At 44.7% G+C, this 21,479-nt stretch overlaps 2 protein-coding genes across 2 annotated transcripts in view; one reads left to right on the top strand and one right to left on the bottom strand.

Moving 5' to 3' along the window:
• Positions 1–187, top strand: part of LOC133025752 (voltage-dependent calcium channel gamma-6 subunit-like) — a 6,669-nt gene extending 6,482 nt beyond the window's left edge. The window contains exon 6 of the mRNA XM_061092495.1: positions 1–187. This exon is cut by the window's left edge and continues 34 nt beyond it. Within this exon, the coding sequence (XP_060948478.1) occupies positions 1–187 (187 nt within the window).
• Positions 188–11,139: 10,952 nt separating this feature from the next.
• Positions 11,140–18,480, bottom strand: LOC133025621 (voltage-dependent calcium channel gamma-4 subunit-like). The gene is made up of 5 exons (XM_061092332.1): positions 18,450–18,480; positions 15,315–15,566; positions 13,093–13,176; positions 12,092–12,232; positions 11,140–11,978 (listed from the first exon to the last, which is right to left on the bottom strand). Exons 1-5 carry the CDS (start codon positions 18,478–18,480, stop codon positions 11,140–11,142), a joined length of 1,347 nt encoding a protein of 448 aa, XP_060948315.1.
• Between the last annotated feature and the right edge of the window lie 2,999 nt (positions 18,481–21,479).

Raw genomic sequence — 21,479 nt, 5'->3', positions numbered from 1 at the left:
CCAGTCGGTCCTCGCTCTCCTGGCCAGCGACCACACGGTTCCTCTCCGCCACGAGCTCTCCTGGTCGGTGTCGTGCATCGGCTGCGCGGGCGCCGTCCTGGTTGTGGGCGGAGCCCTCTTCCTGCTGCTGGCGCTGCCCGTCAGCCCGTGGCAGAGGTGCCTCCCTCAGAAGGACAGCAGCAGCTAGTGGCCCGGAGGTGGTGGTGCACTTTAGATTTCCCAAAGACGTCTCAGCCAGCGGAGATTCCCTCGTCTGAATATTTGAAGGAGTCAGGAGTAACATTTTTAATAAACTTAATAAACCTTCTGTTCAACTAAGTTAGTATTTAATGAAGGACATCTTGTTATTTGTTGCTATGAAGGTGATCATCTTTAAACTTATACGTAAATAAAAATTCGACAAAGCGAGTTAGCTTCAGTTTTATCAGCTGGTGTAATCTGAGCGCTGGGACATGTTTGGGAAACGTCCTGAATTGTCTTACTTTACTGCTCGTTGAATAAAATCACAAAGTCCTTGTTCTAACGGCTCCTTGATACGAGCTCAGTGTCAAACGTCACCTGAAGAATTAACTTAAAGCAACACTAAGTCACTTTCAGTCACTTTTCACTGAGCAACAGCATCAAGTCACAGAGAACAGAGGCTCAGGGAGAGAAGGAGGAAACTTTCTCTTCTTCTCACTCACACATCAGACTCACTCTCATCCAGCTGCTTAGTGTTGCTTCAAGTTAAAATCTATAATCTACCCGTATTTCATGTAATCATTAAATATGTATGGAGGTGATTTAAATCATCATCAAAGAACCTTTATTTTCACTCAATGGAAAAAAGTAGTAGTTTAACTTTTATATTTATATTTTTAAATTAGACCTTTGTTGTGTCTGCTCCACGTGTGCGTAAAACACATATAATAATAGTTAAAATGTAAAAATTGAAGGCAAACAATAAATATTTACCAAAAACGACATCTTGTTTCCTCACGTAACTGACGACACAAACACAAACTGAATGAACAGTTCATTTTGCTCTAATATGAGAAACTAGTTAAAATCACCGGTGGATGTTTTGTCAGGAAAATAAAATTCAGGATTATTTTTGTACATCACTCCATTGATTTTCATTTATTTAATGTTTTGTATTTATTATCCGTGTCTGCTCATAGTCAGATTAACACTGTGCAGCCTCATGAGAAGAATCCAGACGATACGAGTTCACCTCACTGTAAAGATTTATATTAAAGTAGAAGCTTCAGTGTTAAATCAGAAGAAAAGCTCGTTTTTGCCTCCACTGTTTTCCTCCGATGATTTATGCCTGAAGAAAAGAGCTTTTTCCGGGGCGGCAAAACCGTCTCCGTGACTTTGTTGAACTGAATCGATTGAGTCTGAACGACTTCATTTTATTATAAAACACGACATGAATACTTAACGTGCTCCTCTCTCAGGTTTGAGTCTCTCTCTCTCTCTCTCTCGTTCTGCACTCGCCCCACGTCCTCAGCCTCCTCAGGAGAAACGGTTCCACTTTTCACTTCCTAAAGAAAACGACTCGTCCTCCCTGAACTCCTGTGTGATTTGGATTCTAAAGCTGTTCACAGATGAGAGTTGGATTCATGGTGTTGTCTGATAACCGGTTGTTACCAGATGTCGTCTCTGATAAAGCGATGAAGTTACTTTACCAATGTGACGTTGTGTTGCTGCTCGTTCACAGGTTATTAGACCGAGTGCACGTGCTTTGATTCGAGCTGAAAATCAAACAGGAGCAGATGCTGGAGACGCTGCTGAAAGAATAAGAATAAGAAAATAACTTGTGTTGTGTAATGTGCAGAGAGACGAGACGCGATCAAGCAAGCCGAGCCAGCAGGTGGCGATAAAGTCGTAAATGCGTTTGCATCCTCGTGGAAAGACTACTGGCTTGACAACCTTTCTCCCTCCTTCTCTTTCTCTCCCTTTTTTCATTCTGGTAACAGGATGAAATGTTGGATTTGATTTATAGATTTCCCCTGATTTCTCTTTGTTTCTTCCCTCCTAAGGAGCACTAGCCGAACGGATCTTTTTCTATGGTATAGATGCTAATTCAGAGACTCTTTGGACAGCAAAATCTCCCCAAAAAAATGTGTAATGTGAAGAGTTTAGGTGATTTCTTTATTTTCTTTCTCTCTCTTCCTTATTTTGTTTTTTTGAGGACGAGATGCTCGAACGTGGTGGAACGAGTTTGTTTTGTGACACGTCCTCATTACAGTGTTAAGATCACGGTGCTCTAAGACTCTTTACTTTGTGCCTCCTGCATGTGTGTTGTTATTTTCATGTGTTTCCTCCTGTTTATTTATGTTGTCATGTGCTTGTTGTGTTTACGTTGTCAGACCATGTGTTTTCTGTTATTGTCCCGAGACTCCGCCCTCTGCTGCTTCCCGCTCTTTGTCCCCCTCACCTGTTCCCTATCACCACCCTGAGTGTTTGCCTCATTTGTTCACCTGTGTCTTGCCTTTGTTCCTCCTCCTATATAAGCTCAGTGTTTCTGTTGTTCCCTGTCGGATTGTCTCGTTTGTTCCCTGTGAGAAGCCATGCCAGTTTTTTGAGGTCTGTTTACTTGATATGTTATTTGGATTTCTGATTTTTGAAACCTCTTTGTTTTTCCATTTTTTTGGAATTCTGTTTTGCCTTTTTGGATCCTTGTTTTTGCCATTTTTTGAAAGGATAAAATAGAATTTTTTGCATTTGGTCTGCGATTGAGTCCTTATCTTGAGAAAGCCTAACATACAGTGAATCACAGTCTGATCTCTGAGTGTTAGTTTCACTGGTGGATTCGAACCCGTTTCCCTCGGCTGCTTCAGCTCCTGTTCTCCCGCTCGCAGCACATGTCGACCTCCGTCCAGGCTCGCGTCTCTCTGAAGCGTCTCCCACGCTCGCTTGGCTGCGACCTCCTGGTTAAATATAGAGCGTGGCCAATGGGCCTGACGCTGTCGCAGGAGAAACACAAACCTGAGGGACAAACACTCCGACGTGCACTCGCACAGGAATTCACTTACTAACACACGGCGTGAAGTCAGAATCTGTTTTGAACAGCTGACGTCATCTGTCCGATTTACTGCACCGCAGAGAATCCCATCATCTCATCTCCAGTTAAAGGTGATAAAGGGAAATGAACCCTGACCCGTTCTGTGTGGAGTCGGAGCTCTGCAGAGAATCACACACCGTTAGCTTTGTAAGTAGAAAACAAGCAGTGAATCATCAGGATCCACAGATAATACAAAACATTCACACTGACATGGAATGAAAGTCATTAAGTAACCTTGAGTCTTGTTATGTAATTTAATAACTGATGGAATAAAGTATTTTCAGAGCAAGCAGCGGAAAATATCCAGTGTCCCTCCAACGGATCAGGTTCGTTATTTACAACACAACATTTCAAACAAGATCCAGTTTCCTGTCAGTGCAGTTTGTCCCTGTGTCCATCACCAGGCTGGAATGGACCTGACAGATATCAGATGTCCCCTGCAGGGACACAGGTCTTATTGACTTTATGTTCTCCTGTAAAATCCAACGATCTTTTTAGGGCGACAGGTTTGGAATAAAGAGGAAAACTAATTCCTACGTTGGCCAGAATCCAGAGAATGTGTTTCCTGACAGACGATCTGTCCCCGAGCTCTGCTTCTACACCTTAGACCCCCCCGACCACCAGCTGAATGGGACCCTCTGCACCTCTGGTCTGAAGAAGGGTCTGAGGTTTCATCCTGATCCACACGCTGCAGCTCCGGTGATCTTATTCACTAACCGAGACGAAAACCGATATCGAGATTCAAAATATTTGCAGATTTAATGGCTTGAACCCAGAAGTGAAGTGTGTAGCTGAGGTGGACGTTACTAACACACACACACACACACACACACACACACACACACACACACACACACACACACACACACACACACACACATTTAAAACATGTCTACAGAAACAGACACACTAAATCTAGAGCTCCTGGATGTCACACGTGTCCGGACAGGCATCGTAAATATAAAGCTAAATGAGCTGTGAGCTAAAAAAAAGGAAGTAATTGCTCCTACATGATATAATAATAACAAATTAATATTATAACACATTTATGAGAGCAGATTTACAGTTTAAATAGATGCCGCGGTGTGTGTGTGTGTGTGTGTAGCACAGGAGTGTGTCCCCTGTGTGTTGTACAGTGTGTGTTTCATATTCTTCACGAGACAGCGGTGTTCAGAAAGTCCAGGTTTCATGTATCTCAGGATCCAGCTCCAGGCTGAATGAAGAGAGGAAATATAAAAAATGGAGGATGTCTTGACTCCTGTTGACTCCTCACAGCTGACATGAGGATTTCATCATTCAGCTGTGATTCCACAGGGAAACTCAGGAGAGCCCTGTGAGCCACGGGGGGGGGGGGGGGGGGGGGATGGCTGAGGAGGGTTCCAGAGCATCGAGCTCTTCACCTACAGGAAGCACAGTGTCTGGATTCAAGAATGTCCCGAGAAGTTCAGGACATTTGTCACACATATTAAATCCAGTTTCTATCCATCTATTCATCCATCCTTCCATCCTTCTATCGTTCTATCATCCATCCATCTATTCATCCATCCTTTCATCCTTCCATCCATCCTTCCATCCTTCTATCCATCCATCTATCCATCCATCCATCTATTCATCCATCCTTCCATCCTTCTATCCATCTATCCATACATCCATCTATTCATCCATCCTTCCATCCTTCTATCCATCTATTCATCCATCCTTCCATCCTTCTATCGTTCTATCATCCATCCATCTATTCATCCATCCTTTCATCCTTCTATCTATCTATTCATCCATCCTTCCATCCTTCTATCCATCTATCCATCCATCTATCCATCCATCCATCTATTCATCCATCCTTTCATCCTTCCATCCATCCTTCCATCCTTCTATCCATCTATCCATCCATCCTTCCATCCTTCCATCCTTCCATCCTTCCATCCATCCTTCCATCCTTCTATCCATCTATCCATCCATCTATCCATCTATCCATCTATTCATCCATCCATCCTTCCATCCTTCTATTCATCCATCCTTCCATCCTTCCATCCTTCCATCCATCCTTCCATCCTTTTATCCATCTATCCATCCATCTATCTATCATCCATCTATTCATCCATCCTTCCATCCTTCCATCCATCCTTCCATCCTTCTATCCATCTATTCATCCATCCTTCCATCCTTCTATCGTTCTATCATCCATCCATCTATTCATCCATCCTTTCATCCTTCCATCCATCCTTCCATCCTTCTATCCATCTATCCATCCATCCATCTATTCATCCATCCTTCCATCCTTCTATCCATCTTTCCATCTATTCAGCCATCCTTCCATCCTTCTATCCATCTATCCATCTATCCATCTATTCATCCATCCATCCTTCCATCCTTCTCTCCGTCTATTCATCCATCCTTCCATCCTTCATGATCGCGTTTTGCACCTGGGTCTCTACCTGGGCCCGGAAGGAGAAGGTCTGGTCAAAGGAGCTTGTCCCCCCCCCCATAGAATTTGAAATGCCTGAACTCTCTGAGGTGTAATCAATCCTGGGACGGGCTCGGCTGCAGAGGACCCGCTGGAGTCTTGTTTCTCACGGAAGGAAGGAAGCGTTGGAACGATCCTTGGGAATGGGACACGCTCGTCACGCCTGGATTGAGACGCAGCTGTTTGACTCCAACGTGTCCACCGATCGTCCCCGTGTCAGGGACGAGGGTCATCGGAGCTCGGCGTGCTCCAGCAAAACAGTTTCCATGACAACCGATGTCAGGATTCAGTCACAGAGACGTGTCTTCTGTCCCTGCTGCACCCAGAGGACACGTCTGGCCGACTCATTAAAACTTTGACACTAAATCGCTTTGGTCGCTGAATCCCCCGAACTCGTCTCCAGGAGGATTAGCAACTGTCCCAGCCCCCCCGACCGTCCGTCCCAGAGGACACGTCTCAGCGCTGTCGAGGGAAGACATCGTATAATTACTGCCTGTCACGGGCTGTGAGGTTCCACTGTTAGATCAGATCTGTGAAATGACTGTCTGTATCCATCTTTCCATCTATTCAGCCATCCTTCCATCCTTCTATCCATCTATCCATCTATCCATCTATCCATCTATCCATCTATCCATCTATTCATCCATCCTTCCATCCTTCTCTCCGTCTATCCATCTATTCATCCATCCATCCTTCCATCCTTCTATCCATCTATTCATCCATCCTTCCATCCTTCTATTCATCCATCCTTCCATCCTTCTATCGTTCTATCATCCATCCATCTATTCATCCATCCTTTCATCCTTCCATCCATCCTTCCATCCTTCTATCCATCCATCTATCCATCCATCCATCTATTCATCCATCCTTCCATCCTTCTATCCATCTATTCATCCATCCTTCCATCCTTCTATTCATCCATCCTTCCATCCTTCAATCCATCTATTCATCCATCCTTCCATCCTTCTATCCATCTATTCATCCATCCTTCCATCCTTCTATCCATCTATCCATCTATCCATCTATTCATCCATCCATCCTTCCATCCTTCTATCCGTCTATTCATCCATCCATCCATCCTTCTATCCATCTATTCATCCATCCTTCCATCCTTCCATCCATCCTTCCATCCTTCTATCCATCTATCCATCCATCCATCCTTCCATCCTTCTATTCATCCATCCTTCCATCCTTCCATCCTTCCATCCTTCCATCCATCCTTCCATCCTTTTATCCATCTATCCATCCATCTATCTATCATCCATCTATTCATCCATCCTTCCATCCTTCCATCCATCCTTCCATCCTTCTATCCATCTATTCATCCATCCTTCCATCCTTCTATCGTTCTATCATCCATCCATCTATTCATCCATCCTTTCATCCTTCCATCCATCCTTCCATCCTTCTATCTATCTATCCATCCATCTATCCATCCTTCTATCCATCTATCATCCATCTATCCATCCATCCATCTATTCATCCATCCTTCCATCCTTCCATCCTTCTATCCATCTATTCATCCATCCTTCCATCCTTCTATCCATCTATCATCCATCCATCTATTCATCCATCCTTCCGTCCTTCTATCCATCTATTCATCCATCCTTCGATCCATCTATCCATCCATCCATCTATTCATCCATCCTTCCATCCTTCCATCCTTCTATCCATCTATTCATCCATCCTTCCATCCTTCTATCGTTCTATCATCCATCCATCTATTCATCCATCCTTTCATCCTTCCATCCATCCTTCCATCCTTCTATCCATCCATCTATCCATCCATCCATCCTTCTATCCATCTATCCATCCATCTATCCATCCATCCATCTATTCATCCATCCTTCCATCCTTCTATCCATCTATTCATCCATCCTTCCATCCTTCTATCCATCTATCATCCATCCATCTATTCATCCATCCTTCCATCCTTCTATCCATCTATTCATCCATCCTTCCATCCATCCTTCCATCCTTCTATCCATCTATTCATCCATCCTTCCATCCTTCTATCCATCTATCCACCCATCCATCTATTCATCCATCCATCCATCCTTCCATCCTTCTATCCATCTATCCATCCATCCATCCATCCATCTATTCATCCATCTATTCATCCTTCCATCCATCCTTCCATCCTTCTATCCATCTATTCATCCATCCTTCCATCCTTCTATCCATCTATTCATCCATCCTTCTATCCATCTATCCATCCATCCATCTATTCATCCATCCTTTCATCCTTCCATCCATCCTTCCATCCATCCATCCATCTATTCATCCATCCATCCATCCTCCCATCCTTCTATCCATCTATTCATCCATCCATCTATTCATCCTTCCATCCATCCTTCCATCCTTCTATTCATCTATTCATCCATCCTTCCCTGCAGGATGTCCCCGAGCTGAGACTCAAGAACGGTTGAGTATCTTAGTCCATAGCAACAACAACACTTTAGAGAGCTTCCATGCTGCCTTTTCCCTGAATGTCCCTTAAACTATCACATTTAGTGTCTGGAACCTGAAGTGCAACACACACCAGCTGCTCTTCTCAGTGACTTCACATTATTTGACCCACGTCCATCGATGCTCAGAGCAAAACCACCTGGACGTTTGAATCAAGAGAGAAATGTGATAAAAATCCTGACACGTTTCTGAAAATCTGTCACGGATCTAAAGTAGGAATCAGACAATTAGGTTCAGACTTTCTCCAGAGTTTGATTTTCTCATAAGAAGAACGCTGACAGGAGAACCTCCACAGAATGTCTCTGGACAACCTCAGGAGATTATCTGGAATTTAGTTAATTTCCCGAAGCAGCTTCATTGTCTCCTGTGAAGGAAACTCAGGGGAATTGGACCCAAATGAAGATGAAACCAAAATGGTGGCTCAGTGAAAGAAGATGGAGAAGGTAGATCACATGGAAACAAATCCAACAGGAGGAAGACGTTCATCTACACTCATGAGACGGTGTCCATTGGTTCTGCAAAGCATGGTATATGTGGGGTTTCCTGGGGGGAAGCACAGGGACTGGACTAATCAGGTGACAGGTGAGTCAGGTGACGTGGAAGCAGGAAGTGACCAAAACAAAACAGGAAGTCCAACAAGAAGATGCTACTATGGAGGTGCCTTATGACTCAATAATACTAGACACAATCAATTTTCATATAGAACTTTATTGAGTATATATATATATATATATATATTTATATATGTATGTATATGTACCTTATATTGTGTGTCTTTTCCAGTGAGGATTATTGCATCACGTCCCATTTTGTCCTTTTGCGTCTGCTCAGAGGAAATAAACCAGTTTTTCCATTTGAAGAAAATTACCAGTTTGTGTCAGAAGCCAAAGATTTGGGAAAAGTAGCTGGTGACTGGTTTTTAAAATGGTTTAACGTCAGAATAAGAACTGAACCTAACGATCAGAACGTTTTACATTTCATTATTCTAACAAACACTTTGTAAAATGTAAAAATACAAGTTTGGGACTCGTGTCTGAATGTCTTTCCTGGTACTCGTGGTTTCACACTGAGTTCACTTCCTCAGCGTTTCACAGGCGTCTTAAAGCCTTAAAAGCTCAAAGGAAACAATATAACATTAATAATATCTATACACACCACCACGAAAATAAATAGATTATTATAAATTCTATCGCGTACATTTATACACTAGTCAGAACATTAAAAAACACAGATCATTAGGCTACGTTGGTAATGTTTAGAAAGTAAAAAAAATGAATTAAGAGAAAATGGTTGTGGAATATTATATAGTGACGTATTAACATATTGACATATTAACGTGAAATTCTGGAATAAAAAATGTCAATCAAAAAGCAACGATATACTTAAATTAGAGAAGATACAGAAAGAATTAACAACCAAAGAAGAATAGTGAACAAAAAGGGAATAAAACTCTGAATAATGTACAAAGTGAAATATATTTGTAAGGTTTAATACCTGGAACAACCTCGATGTAGGGAAATAAAATAAAATAATGTACGATCTCCAACCTCGGCAAGTAATCAGCGACTGGTTGGTGTGTGTTTGTGTGTGTGTGTGTGTGTGTGTGTGTGTGTGTGTGTGTGTGTGTGTGTGTGTGTGTGGAGGCTGTCAGGGCCGTTGCTGAAAAATAAAAGCATGCACGCTCAGTCAACTCTTCCTGATCAAATAAACGATGAGGATGAGTTTCCACAGAGCCACGGTTGTGCACATGCTTTTTTCACGTGACTCCACCGACTCCAGGGAACACAAGCAAGAGAAAAACAACTCAAAGATTTCAAAATGTATAAATACCCTGCAATAACCATAACGATCATAGAAACACCAGCCACATGATATTAATACTCGAGGAGGTTCACTCCCATGGAACCTGGAGATGATAATCATCACTCAGGATGAAAAGACACAAAGATTAGCATTTACAGACATTATGTGCTTCTGCTGAAGTCAATGGAATCGATATTATACTCAATATTACATTTATGATTCTAGTGTGTGAAACAGTTCGTAGTTGAAACAGACGAGCGGAGGGGTGGTGCTCTTCTCTCGTTCCCTCCTCCTCCTCCTCCTCCTCCTCCTCCTCCTCCTCCTCCTCCTCCTCCTCCTCCTCCTCCTCCTCCTCCTCCTCTTCCTGATTCACAAGAGTTCAACATATTATTGTCCGATAATCAGATCTATAGAACAAGAAGCTTCGGTCCAGAACGTGTTTCAGTGAATCTGCTGCAGATTTGTTTTTCTCCTCCTTTGAAAAAGTAAATCAATCTCGAATTCCTCTTTATGATCATTTATATTTAATGCGCTTTATTTTGTGTGATGCAATTGGCCTGATAAACCGTTGAAATCTCATACATTTTACTTTTTAAATCTAACCTCTGACTAACACTCAACATGCGCTCGCTGCCTCGGAGCCGTCGGTATTTAAACATCACCATAAACAGTCATAAAAAAATTCATATTTTAGGCAGCTGAACATCTCTCAGTGGGAAAAATGTCGATTCAATCCAGTTTTGTACATTTAACGAAGCCTCCACTGCCTGAAGATTGAAAAACTAAAAGATGGTTTGAAATGATCGACAGAGAAAAGAGGCTGAAAGCATCTGGACTCGTGTTGAAGAGTCATGGAGCTGTAGTGACATGAAGGACTCAACTGGTTGAACTGGTCCTGACTTCAAAACACGTCTGAATTCAAACTGCATGTAGATGTGTGATGAAGAAACTGTCTGACTGCCCTGCCCCTTCAGCAAGGCACTAAACTCCTTACTGCTGCTGCACAGGGACACTGGTCCCACTGGGAACCTCCCAGTTCATTCTGGTTAACGTGTGAAATTAAATATGAAAAAAAGTCGAAGAAATAAATCCCTGAAGCTTCCAATCGCATCACCGCTGCAGATTTAACGAGCAAACTTTCAAAATAAAGGTCATGACCAATTTAAGGCCGACGTCATGAACTGAACTCTCAAGTGTTTTATGACTGTTTATGATTATGATGGATAAATCTGGCAGCTTCACCTCAGGCTCCAGGACAGAAACGTTACCTCCCTCTCTCTCTCTCTCTCTCTCTCTCTCTCTCCCTCTCTCTCTCTCTCTCTCTCTCCCTCTCTCTCTCTCTCTCCCTCTCTCTCTCTCAGACGGGCGTGGTCTTCCTGTTCAGCGTGTCGGAGTTGCTGTCCCGGTCTCTCTTGGCGCTCAGCCGGTCCAGGGTTCCCAGGTTGCCCCGGTCCCTCTCCATGGTGGCGGTGGAGATCTGGGCGGGCTGGGCCGGCGTGGAGGCCGACGTTGGCGTGTTCAGCGGCACCGCGTTCTGGGCGACGGCCGCCGCCGCTGCCAGGTTGGATTTGGAGTGAGACGGGAGCGTCCCGCCGCTGATCACCGCTCCGCCGCCGCCGCCGCTTCCGCCGGAATCCTTTGGAAAGTAGTTGTGGAGCTGGTAGAGCGTGGCCCGGTCCACGGTACCGTAGAGGGGGGGGGCGCCGCCTCCCAGGCTGCCCAGCTTGGAGTCCCTGGAGAGGGTGTACATGGAGATGTCCCCCCCGCCTCCACTTCCGCCGCTGCCGGCGTGGTGCGGGTTGGGCAGAGTGGCCACGGAGAAGGGCGGGGCGGAGGGCGGCAGGCTGAAGGTCTTGGAAGCACCGATGGGCGAGTTCTCCTGCGAGTGGGGGGGGTCGCTGGAGCGCGAGCTGGAGCGAGAGCGCCGGCGGAAGCGGTAGCTGGGCAGCCGCAGCATGGCGTGCGTGGTGCTCTTGAAGAGGTCGCTGCGGGAGCGGCAGCGCAGCTCCTTGTTCTTCTCGATGTAGATGTTGACGGCGAGGACGCCGACCATCTCCGCCATGATGAAGGACAGGCCGCCAAAGTAGAAGGACCAGCCGTACGAGTAGTGCCACTTCTTATCCTCGTCCTTCTTCGGGGAGATGTCGCTCAGCGCCGCCGAGATGTACACGATCACTCCGATGATGTTGCTGAGGCCTGAGGGAAAGATTCAAGACGAGTGAGGAACCCAACACGTGGACATCAAACTCAAAACATCCTCAGATCTCCTCTCCGACCTCTCAGAGGAAGGAGGAACCTCGGTTTCGTACCTGCAGCCACGAAGAGAATCCCTCCGCCCAGGATGATGTTCCGCTTGCTCTTGTAGAAGCCGCTGGCCGCAACACACACTCCGCCCAGCAGGAGCAGTACAGCGCTGAGGATGGGGAAGATGCTGGAGGCTCGCACCACACCTGCAGAGGGCGCCACGGACACGTCAGCCTTTCAACCGCGATGTCACGTTACCTTTTGTAACATGACATTAATGTACTGTAAAAATAATTCTGATGTAGTACAAATGGAGTTGTGTGTTTCAGATTCCACACCATCTGAAGGTGCAAAGTTTCGTGACACTCGTGAGAAAAGGTGTTACCGAGACTTTCTATACCCGACACTACGACTTGGCTCCGGTGCAGCAAGTTAACTAAAATATATATGGTTTGGGATTTTTAAAACATAATGTATTTTGTGGCTTTGTTGAATCCAAGGAAATAAGACTCCAGGATATATTTTTTTTTCCTCATTTCTGGCTACAAAAAAAGAAAAGAATTTGCAGATCACATCACGTCCTGGTTGGCAGAAATAGATTTTTATATAAGACGCGGATCCGAGTCTCTGTGAAGCAGCAGGTTCTCGGATCCGTCGTCACAATGGAGGCAAGATGTGAAACCTCAGTCCTGAGCTGAGAAGAATCCATTAGTGAAGGTTGTTCTTTCAATCCAGCTGGAAAAAAAAAGCTCTCTGCACGCCCCCAGACTCCAAGCCTCATGCACCTGGGCATTCACACACTGACACACACACACAGACACAAACACACACCTCCAGGAACACTCTGCTTGAATCTGACATCCGTGCATTGATGTCCGCCCACCATCCCCTTCTGTCCTTTCTCTATCTGCGTGATGGAGACTGTGTGTGTGTGTGTGTGTGTGTGTGTGTGTGTGTGTTTGTGTTCCAGGACACACTGATCTAATGTTTCTATACAGGCCTGTGTGCATTTGTTGTTCACTTCTAAATGTCTCTGTGTGTGTGTGTGTGTGTGTCAGTCACTCACGCAGCAGATACTCTGCAGAATCCTGGTCGTAGTCGGCGTCCTCGGGGAAGTGATTGATCGTGGAACATACGCCTCGCTTCAAGCCTGAGAGGAAGAGGAGGAGAGGGTGAGGAAGAGGAGGAGAGGGTGAGGAAGAGGAGGGGGGGGTGAGGAAGACGGTGGCAAAGGAAAGGTAGCGATCACGAGGACGAGAGGAGGAAGACGGAGCGGCAGGAGCGGAGGGAACAAGAGAATCGTAGAGTTGTGTTCTGCATGACTGAGGAGGGGCACATGACAGATGCTGGGAATAATTGAGAGAAAGATGAAGAGGAGGTGAAGAAGATGAGCAGTGACAGACCTGGAGCTGTACAAAAATAAACAGTACCTGACCTGACAGGGGATAGCGCCCCCTGGCAGAACATGTGGAACCACAGTCTGCTGCTGTAGCTGTTAAATAAAGTCGATCTTTCCAAATGCAAACATCTTTAAAACCTGTCAGATCCCACAAATATCAGGTTTGATTTATTTAAATTGATTTAAAAAACCCAAAGATAAGCTTTTCGTTGAGTTATCTTATTTACGATAAATACCTCAAACCTAAGGAGGTAGTTTACTGACGATAAGAGGCCACAGGTCACATGTTGTACGATACAGTTCCTAGCGCGGCCTGCAGACCTGGTGTCAGATTGTTAACTCCGTCTCTTTGTGTCTTATTTCACGGAACCTGTTTGTCTGGCAGCTGCAGCCACACAGGAAACCAGTGGATCAGTCAGTGGATGAGTCAGCACTCGTCTCTGAGCTCTGGGGCTTCATGGTGATGAGAGCACGAGCGTTTGTGGACGTTTGTCGGAGCATCGTGAAATACTCAACTATCTGAACCACGAGCTTCTGTAACATCTCACTGCCGTGTTCACAGATGCATTGTGGGAATAGCTGGTGCTGCAGATAGCGACCGTGGATTCGGACGGTGAGTTTGAAGCTGCTCTGAGTTGCAGATTCGTCGGCTGCTGAGGGAAATCAGCTGTTTGAACGTGGACCTCCAGGTTTCCACCGGCTCTAATCTCCACACACAGCTTCACACAGTCAAACAGCAGGAGACACATTTCATATTTCCATCTGTATGTCTTACCTATAACTGAGTAATATCACTGAAAGGGTTTATTCTGTCAGCAAAGAGGTTTGTGATTCAGGGAACTAGAAATTAAAATGAAGGAAAATACTGTGAAGGGAATTTTATTACAACCAAATTATATTTTTGTGAAATCAATAAGGAAATGTGAGGCAGAATTTTGTCCTCTTATCCATAACTATTAGTTTAAAAGTTGTAAAAACTGGAAAAACTATATGATGTGAACTTTCCTAGGGTCCATGAACTCACCATGTGTGACCTTCACCTCCATCAGAAAATAAAAGGAAATTTATGCTTTGAATCCTCGAACGTCAAAATCAATCTCAAGTCTTATTTTAAAGACTTTTTTTATGATTTAAAAAGCCAAATCATTCTCTACTCTTCCGCTGCCATGAAGTCACTGGTCACGTGACCATGAATCTCTGTCACGTGACCTCACATCTCACATCTGATCATGTTACATACATGTGAGCTGTGTCATATCGATCCAGATCTAATTTAAGAAGCAGAATATGATAAGTTTGTGTTTCCTGCAGCATTGACTCAATCTACAGTTGAACTGGACTTACACTGGTAACACACAGCTACCTTTAATTAAGTTCAAGTAAAAGTAAAAAGAAGATAATCTACTAAATAAATCTCAACAAACACAAATCTCCGCTACCTGTAAATTGAATTAGCAAGTGATTAAAAACCGTGATAATGAATTTATCCTGTAGACGACAGCTTCATTATATTTTTAAATGTTTAGTAACGAGATCAGGTTTAGAGAGAAACTCTTTGAACTGAGCTTAAAACAATAATCTCAACATAAACCAGGCTGTGATTATATGTGTGTCTCCATAATCAGTGGAAAACAATAGTGAACAGAGAACAGAGGACAGGGGGGGGTGGGGGGGGCGCACCAGTGACATCAGGTGGTTTTCTATGGTGGTTGTCATGGTAACGAGGACACACGCGCAGCATCGAGTTGTGTCACAGCAACGACTGCAACTCGTAGATCCTGTGATATCGTGATGTTAACCCTGACGAGCACAATGACCTCAACAAGACCCCACCCCCCCCCCCAATGACAACATGATAGAAACACACATTGGACCCCCCCCCCCGGTACCTTCCAGGCAGCAGATCCTCCAGAGGCCCGAGTGGGTGAGGGCCCCGGGGTCCTTCTTGTCCTTGTTGTTGGAGTCCTCCTGGGACGAGTTGGCCGTGCTGTTGCAGATGAAGGCGCGGGCGTAGAGCCAGTAGTCCGTCCCGATGGCCACGGTCATCAGGGCGAAGGCGGCGAACGCCCCCATGGTGGTCAGCAGCACCTGGATCCCGCGCTCGCACCACACCATCGCCGGGCGCGGCAGGAAACTGAAATCTGACCAGAGAACAGAAGATGAAGTCGTGAAGGTCTGAGGATCCAGATGTTTAGACCGAGACGGACTCTGGCTCCATGTGGATGATCTTTATCGACCTTCACTGATCCCAACCGGTACGTCCACCATCTTGATCCTCCACTCGGAGGTTTACACAGGTTTCAATGAGTTCCAGACGTAACCACTTAAGCATCATAATGTTTTGCACGATTTAAAGACTGAACTGTCAATTATTGATGCATTAATAGAGCGAGTGTCCCGCCCGGGCCCTGCAGTGTTGAATCTTTCCATTATATTCTGGCTGAGCACACTGGAGCGGTTTTTAATCATAAAAAAAACAACGCACACAGCCTGAAGCAGTAAAGAAACGTTGGCAGCCGGCAGAGGAACAAACATCCGACCCCGGCTGCATCAACCGGAATATAAAACAACAAACTGTGGAGGGAGGAGGACGCTGGGAGACATGGGAGGAAAACATCTTCCTCTGTAAAGTCTGTCAGTGTTTCCTCCTAAATATTAAATGAAACTAAACTAAAATAAAGTTTGGAAATGTCTTATTCTATATTTTCACAGACGCTATAAAGACATTTCGAATCAGAGCGATTCAAGATGCGTAATCAACATAATTTGACAGATATGGACGGAAATTCTCTTCCGAGGTCGATGACAAGAGGAATAAAAGGAAGCTGAAGGAAATAACTGTTAAAAATGAAGTGCAGACGACACGAGAGGGGAAACGTCAGAGCAGCAGGACGGAGGGATGGAGGGACGGAGGGACGGAGGGACGGAGGGACAGAGGGATGGAGGGATGGAGGGTCGGAGGGTTCTGAAGACGGGAATAAAAACAGGTGGGCGGAGGCCACGAGGGCAAAGTGGAGGATGAGCGACGGAGAGGAGGGAGAGAGAAGAGGAGGAAAGAGACGGAGGTGAACAGGGAGAAGGACGAAGAGGAAAACTGAGATACAACACGTCTGTCGTGCTTCAGGAAATAAAACATGTTTATATATAACCATTTAAATACTAAGATTTTAACCTTTTTAATAATAACGTCGAAAAATGCATTCCCAGGATCACAAACAGGAGGTGTAGTGTATTTCTCACTGTACATATCTCATCTTATCTTAGTGCAATCGATCGATCTCAGGGGGAAACATCACCGGCTCTGAAAAGTGCTAATTCAATAGGCCTGCAGGGTGTTTCCATGGCAACGCAAATCCCAAAATAACAGCGACCACTGGTCCTCTGACCCCCCCCCACTGACCCGTCTGCTGGAATATGCACGAGGTGATTCCCAGAGAGGCGTCACCATCACAGGAAGCTGCTCAGGAAAATCATCTGGTCTTTTTCTTTAATGTTGTTAAATAACAACAACGTGCATGAAATGTTTGTGTTTGTTTTTATTTATGACGTTTATCGGATACTCATTTAAACTAATCTTTCTTCTTTCTTGAATCTTTATTCCTGTCGCAAAAAACAAATATCCAGAATCACAATTCTGATTTCAGAGATCTGCTGCTTGCGTGAAAGCATGAATATGAAACAGCAGTAAAATGCTTCCATATATATATATATATATAAATATATTTTGTGTATATTAGTACAGTATCTGAAGCCTCTTCACGAGCTGCTATATTAAACTTATGATTGATTAATTGACATGTCAGCCAACTTTCTAGTTATAGAATAAACATGTGAATTCTTAAATCTCTCATTTAGTTGGATCACACAGTTTTAGTTATTATTACAGGACTTTCGGTTTTTCTACATGTTCCATCAGAAGTTTACTAACAACTATGTTAGATATCAAATCTGTTATTAGTCAAGTCTATGTTGTTTGAATAGCTTAACACCAAAAATCATAAATGTGTCTGACAATCAATCAAATACATCGTCAATACAAAATGTACAATATTCTACTCGTCTATAATTCAAATGTGTCATGTTCTTACAAAATACAACTTTTTGTCCAGGTGGTTTCCAGCTGCAGTCGTTACGTTTGCTGCACAAATCTACGAATCCTGAAATCGTTATTATTGTGTGTATTGAAAGAAGATTAAAGACGAAAGATGTAAAATTGTCCAAACACTATTGGAAGCAGCCGTTGATGAAGTGAATCTTTCCCAAACTCTTGATGTGAAACAGCAGGTTTTACACTTGTGTACTCGCAGTAAACTACACAAGTGTAAGTTGCAGATTAAGAGATAATTCAGATAATTTGTTGTTATTTATACGCGACAATTTTCCTTCTGCAGACAAGAGGTGACACAACACGTATCCTCGCTGTTCTGCCTCCTGATTGGACGACATCAATAAAGAATCATTTCAATCAACCACGGCTGATTTCTGCATTTGAAAGAAAATGTAAAAAATCTGTTGCCACAAGTGCACGAAAATAAAACCTGATGAAGTGACGTTGATCGATTCAACATTGTGATCTTTTTTTTTTTTTTTTTGCAGCTTGTTCCTGAGTCGTCATGTGTCAACACTTCAGTCCCCCCCCCTCCCCAATCCACACAGAGCAAACATTTAGCTTGGTTACACAAATGCCACAACACATTGCCCTCTGTGCACATCTGCACTCCAGTGTGTGTGTGTGTGTGTGTGTGTTTGTATCTGTGTGTGTGTGTGTCTCTGTGTGTTTGTGTCTGTGTGTGTGTGCGTGCGTGTGTGTGTGTGTGGGTGTATGTGTGTGTGTGTGTGGGTGGTTTCCTTCCTGTCCGTGCTTGTTTGTGTGTTTGCATTATTTCGATCTAATGTGCATGAATCTGAATCTGTGTGACACAAATCCACATGTGCACCTGGCAGTTTGTGTTTGTGAGACCCCATCGACCTGTGTGTGTGTGTGTGTGTGTGTGTGTGTGTGTGTGTGTGTGTGTGTGTGTTACCTGGGGGCATGTTTCTGCCTTTCGCCTCCATCTCCTCTCCCCCCTGCTGCTGCTGATCTTCTTCTTCGTTGGTGAAGAGCGCTCCGTAGCCCGGGTCTGAGCTGCCTCCATCCACCGCTTATCCTCCGCTCTCTCACCCCTTCCCCTTCCCTCGCTCCGCTGCCGCTCCCTCTCTTCTTATCTCTTCTTTCTTTCCTCCTCCTCCTCCTCCTCTTCTTCTCCTCTTCCCTCTGGTGTCTTTACCTTGAGCACCCCTTCCCTCCTTCTCCAGCGAGCAGGGGATACTTCACTTGGCGTCCTCTCCTCTCATTGAATTGTCATGGCAGTGGCTGCTGAGAGAAGAAAGACAGAGGCGGAGGGTTGGGAGGGAGAGAGTGAGAGTAAAGACAGAAACAGGAAAGAGAGAAGGAGAGAAAGAGAGAAAGTGGCAAAGGAGAAGATGAGTACAGAGACAGGAAAGAGAGAGAGAGGACGGATTTGATTAACAGACGTGACAGGAGTCTTGAAACCAGGAGAAGCTTCTCATGCAAACATGTTCTCTACATGAAGAGGAAGATGAAACGTTGCCGGAAAAACAAACAAACGTTTAAAACCTGATGCTGTCGGCTGTGAAACGAGAGAAGCTGCTTTGCCTGCACAGAGAAAGAGAGAGAGAGAGAGAGAGAGAGAGAGAGAGAGAGAGAGAGAGAGAGAGAGAGAGAAGCAACAGAAAATACAGAGCGTGCTCCATCTCATTGCCATGGCAACAGTGAATTCCAAAGTCCATGGTGGAGCTCGCGAGTGTGTATGTGTTTGTGTGTCTGTGTTAGTGTGTGTGTGTGTGTGTGTGTGTGTGTGTGGTGGATGTAACAGCTGAGAGGATTCTACTGAGATTTAAAAAGATGTGTGTGATTCCATCCTGGATGTCATACATGACGAATCCGACACACACACATGTTCAGGATCCAAACGTTCACACTGAGACGACAGTGACTCATCATGTTCCTCCAAGTTTCCTCCTGTTGATGACCACCAGCGTTCAGCACCGACAGGCTCAAAGACCCAAGTGGGAATTTGATGCCTTGCTCGAAGGCGTCTCAGCAGCAGAACAGCTGTGAGGAGAAAATCCCCGACAGCTCCGACACAGGATCCGACAGTTTCTTTCTCAGATTTGTATGCAGGACATCCAAAAATCCCCAGGAGAGGAATCAGCAGCCGCTCAGCAGGGGGCCGAGCTGCTTCCCATCACAGGCCCAGGACGCAGAGACGCGTCCGTCCACAAGAGACACGGCGTCACACTTCAAACCCCTGGATGTGACAGTTGTTTATGTTCCACTGACAAAAAACATGGAATAAAAACCTTCATATACTACATTTATCAGCTGGAACAAGACGAGTTCTTATGCAGCTGAAACTCTGCACGGAGACAAGTGTCGTTATCACTCTGAATAACCAGCAGACGCTCAGCACTGGTTTTCTTTAGCTGTAATAACACGTTTATATCGATTGACTAGTCACAGGTTCGATCTGTGGAAACATCATCTACATGAACACGTGGAGACAGAAGCAACCTGAGGACAGACAGGAGCTTTCTGAAAGAGGACAAATGATAATGAAGGTAATTTGGCAAATCAGAGCTGATAGAAGCAGAGTGATTACACAGAGTGACACACACACACACACACACACACACACACATCCACACACACAACACTACATAACAATGACAGCAGAGAACATGACGACCTGCTGCTGCTGCCGGGAGACGAGCAGAGAGAAAGGTGTGACATCTGGATCCAGCTCTTCCTTTGTTGAACATTAACTCTGGAGCTGCTGCAGGAAGAATCTTTACAGTTTCAACCCGAAACATGCACGAGAATCACGAATCAGTTTCTCACCATCAAAACGAGACCGTTCAGGAACGTGATGGACTTTAAATCCAGGCAGTGTGTGAGTCTCTCTGAGGATCTGTCATTCTAAGAGCAGAGGGTTACAACTGAGACGACTCTGGATGTGATCGTGAAGTGTATTCTGGTCGGCCGAGAGGTTGATGTGGTTGTAGAAGTTGATGATGAAGGAAAGGAAACCGCGGACCCAGAACTTTGAACTGAGTATAACATGAGTTTATTACACAGAAGTTTCACAGGTCAGACGGATACCATGGTTACACCCGGAGACATCACAAGCCAATAGTGAAAGTCTGAAGTCTCCCTGCAGGGCAAGAAGTTTTATAGGTTGGAGGTGGGACCCCAAACCTAGAGATAACATGACATCACACAACAGGGCTTCAGCCTAAATAAGGAGTTGTTTTGCACATGAAGATGAAAATGCATTGGTCAAGGACCGTCCCTTTTCTGGTCAGAGGTCATTCCCTAGGTAAAAGGTCTTTCCAAAGAGGGACAGACCTCCTTGAATAAAGATCTGGAAGATTCTCTGGGAATGTTTGAGAGTCACGAAGATAAGCATCATATATATCAGCCTGTCATTGTATTTAAGCACATGCTAAAGTCATTAACTCTAGTGAATACACGACAATCGATTATAAGACTCAATTAAACGTTGCTGCTCTAGAATCGGATTTTCTCGTTGGTTAAGGTTAAAAACACATTCACGCTCAGTGTTGCAGAGACAGACGTCCACTGGTTCATGTAGTTTCACGTCTTCTAGAATCTTACAGATAAAACAGAGCCGTCCAATTGACTTCTATTGAATTTAAATCCACAGTGAATTCAGTGTCAAGTCTCCACATGAGACCAGTCGTCAGTAACAGGAACAGAAAGTGATGAATCAAAGTTTCAGAGCTAAACACCAACGCTGGCTCCAAGTCTCCGACACCTCCACCCCCCCCGGCCAGAACACAGAATACAACTCTGCCTCAAATGGTTTGTAGTCGATGAAACGCTGTAAAACTTTTAAAAAAAAGAGTGAAAGTGTGAAAAGTGCTCATGTAACTTTTACACGCACGGACCAACACAAAGAAAAAGCTCCAGATTCTCACAGTTCAGCTTCTCTAACTGATGCCTGGAGCCGGTAGCCTGACGTTGTCATACT

This window comes from Limanda limanda, chromosome 19 (assembly GCF_963576545.1).
Source record: "Limanda limanda chromosome 19, fLimLim1.1, whole genome shotgun sequence".
NCBI lineage: Eukaryota > Metazoa > Chordata > Actinopteri > Pleuronectiformes > Pleuronectidae > Limanda > Limanda limanda.
This window is presented reverse-complemented; position numbering and strand designations above follow the sequence as displayed.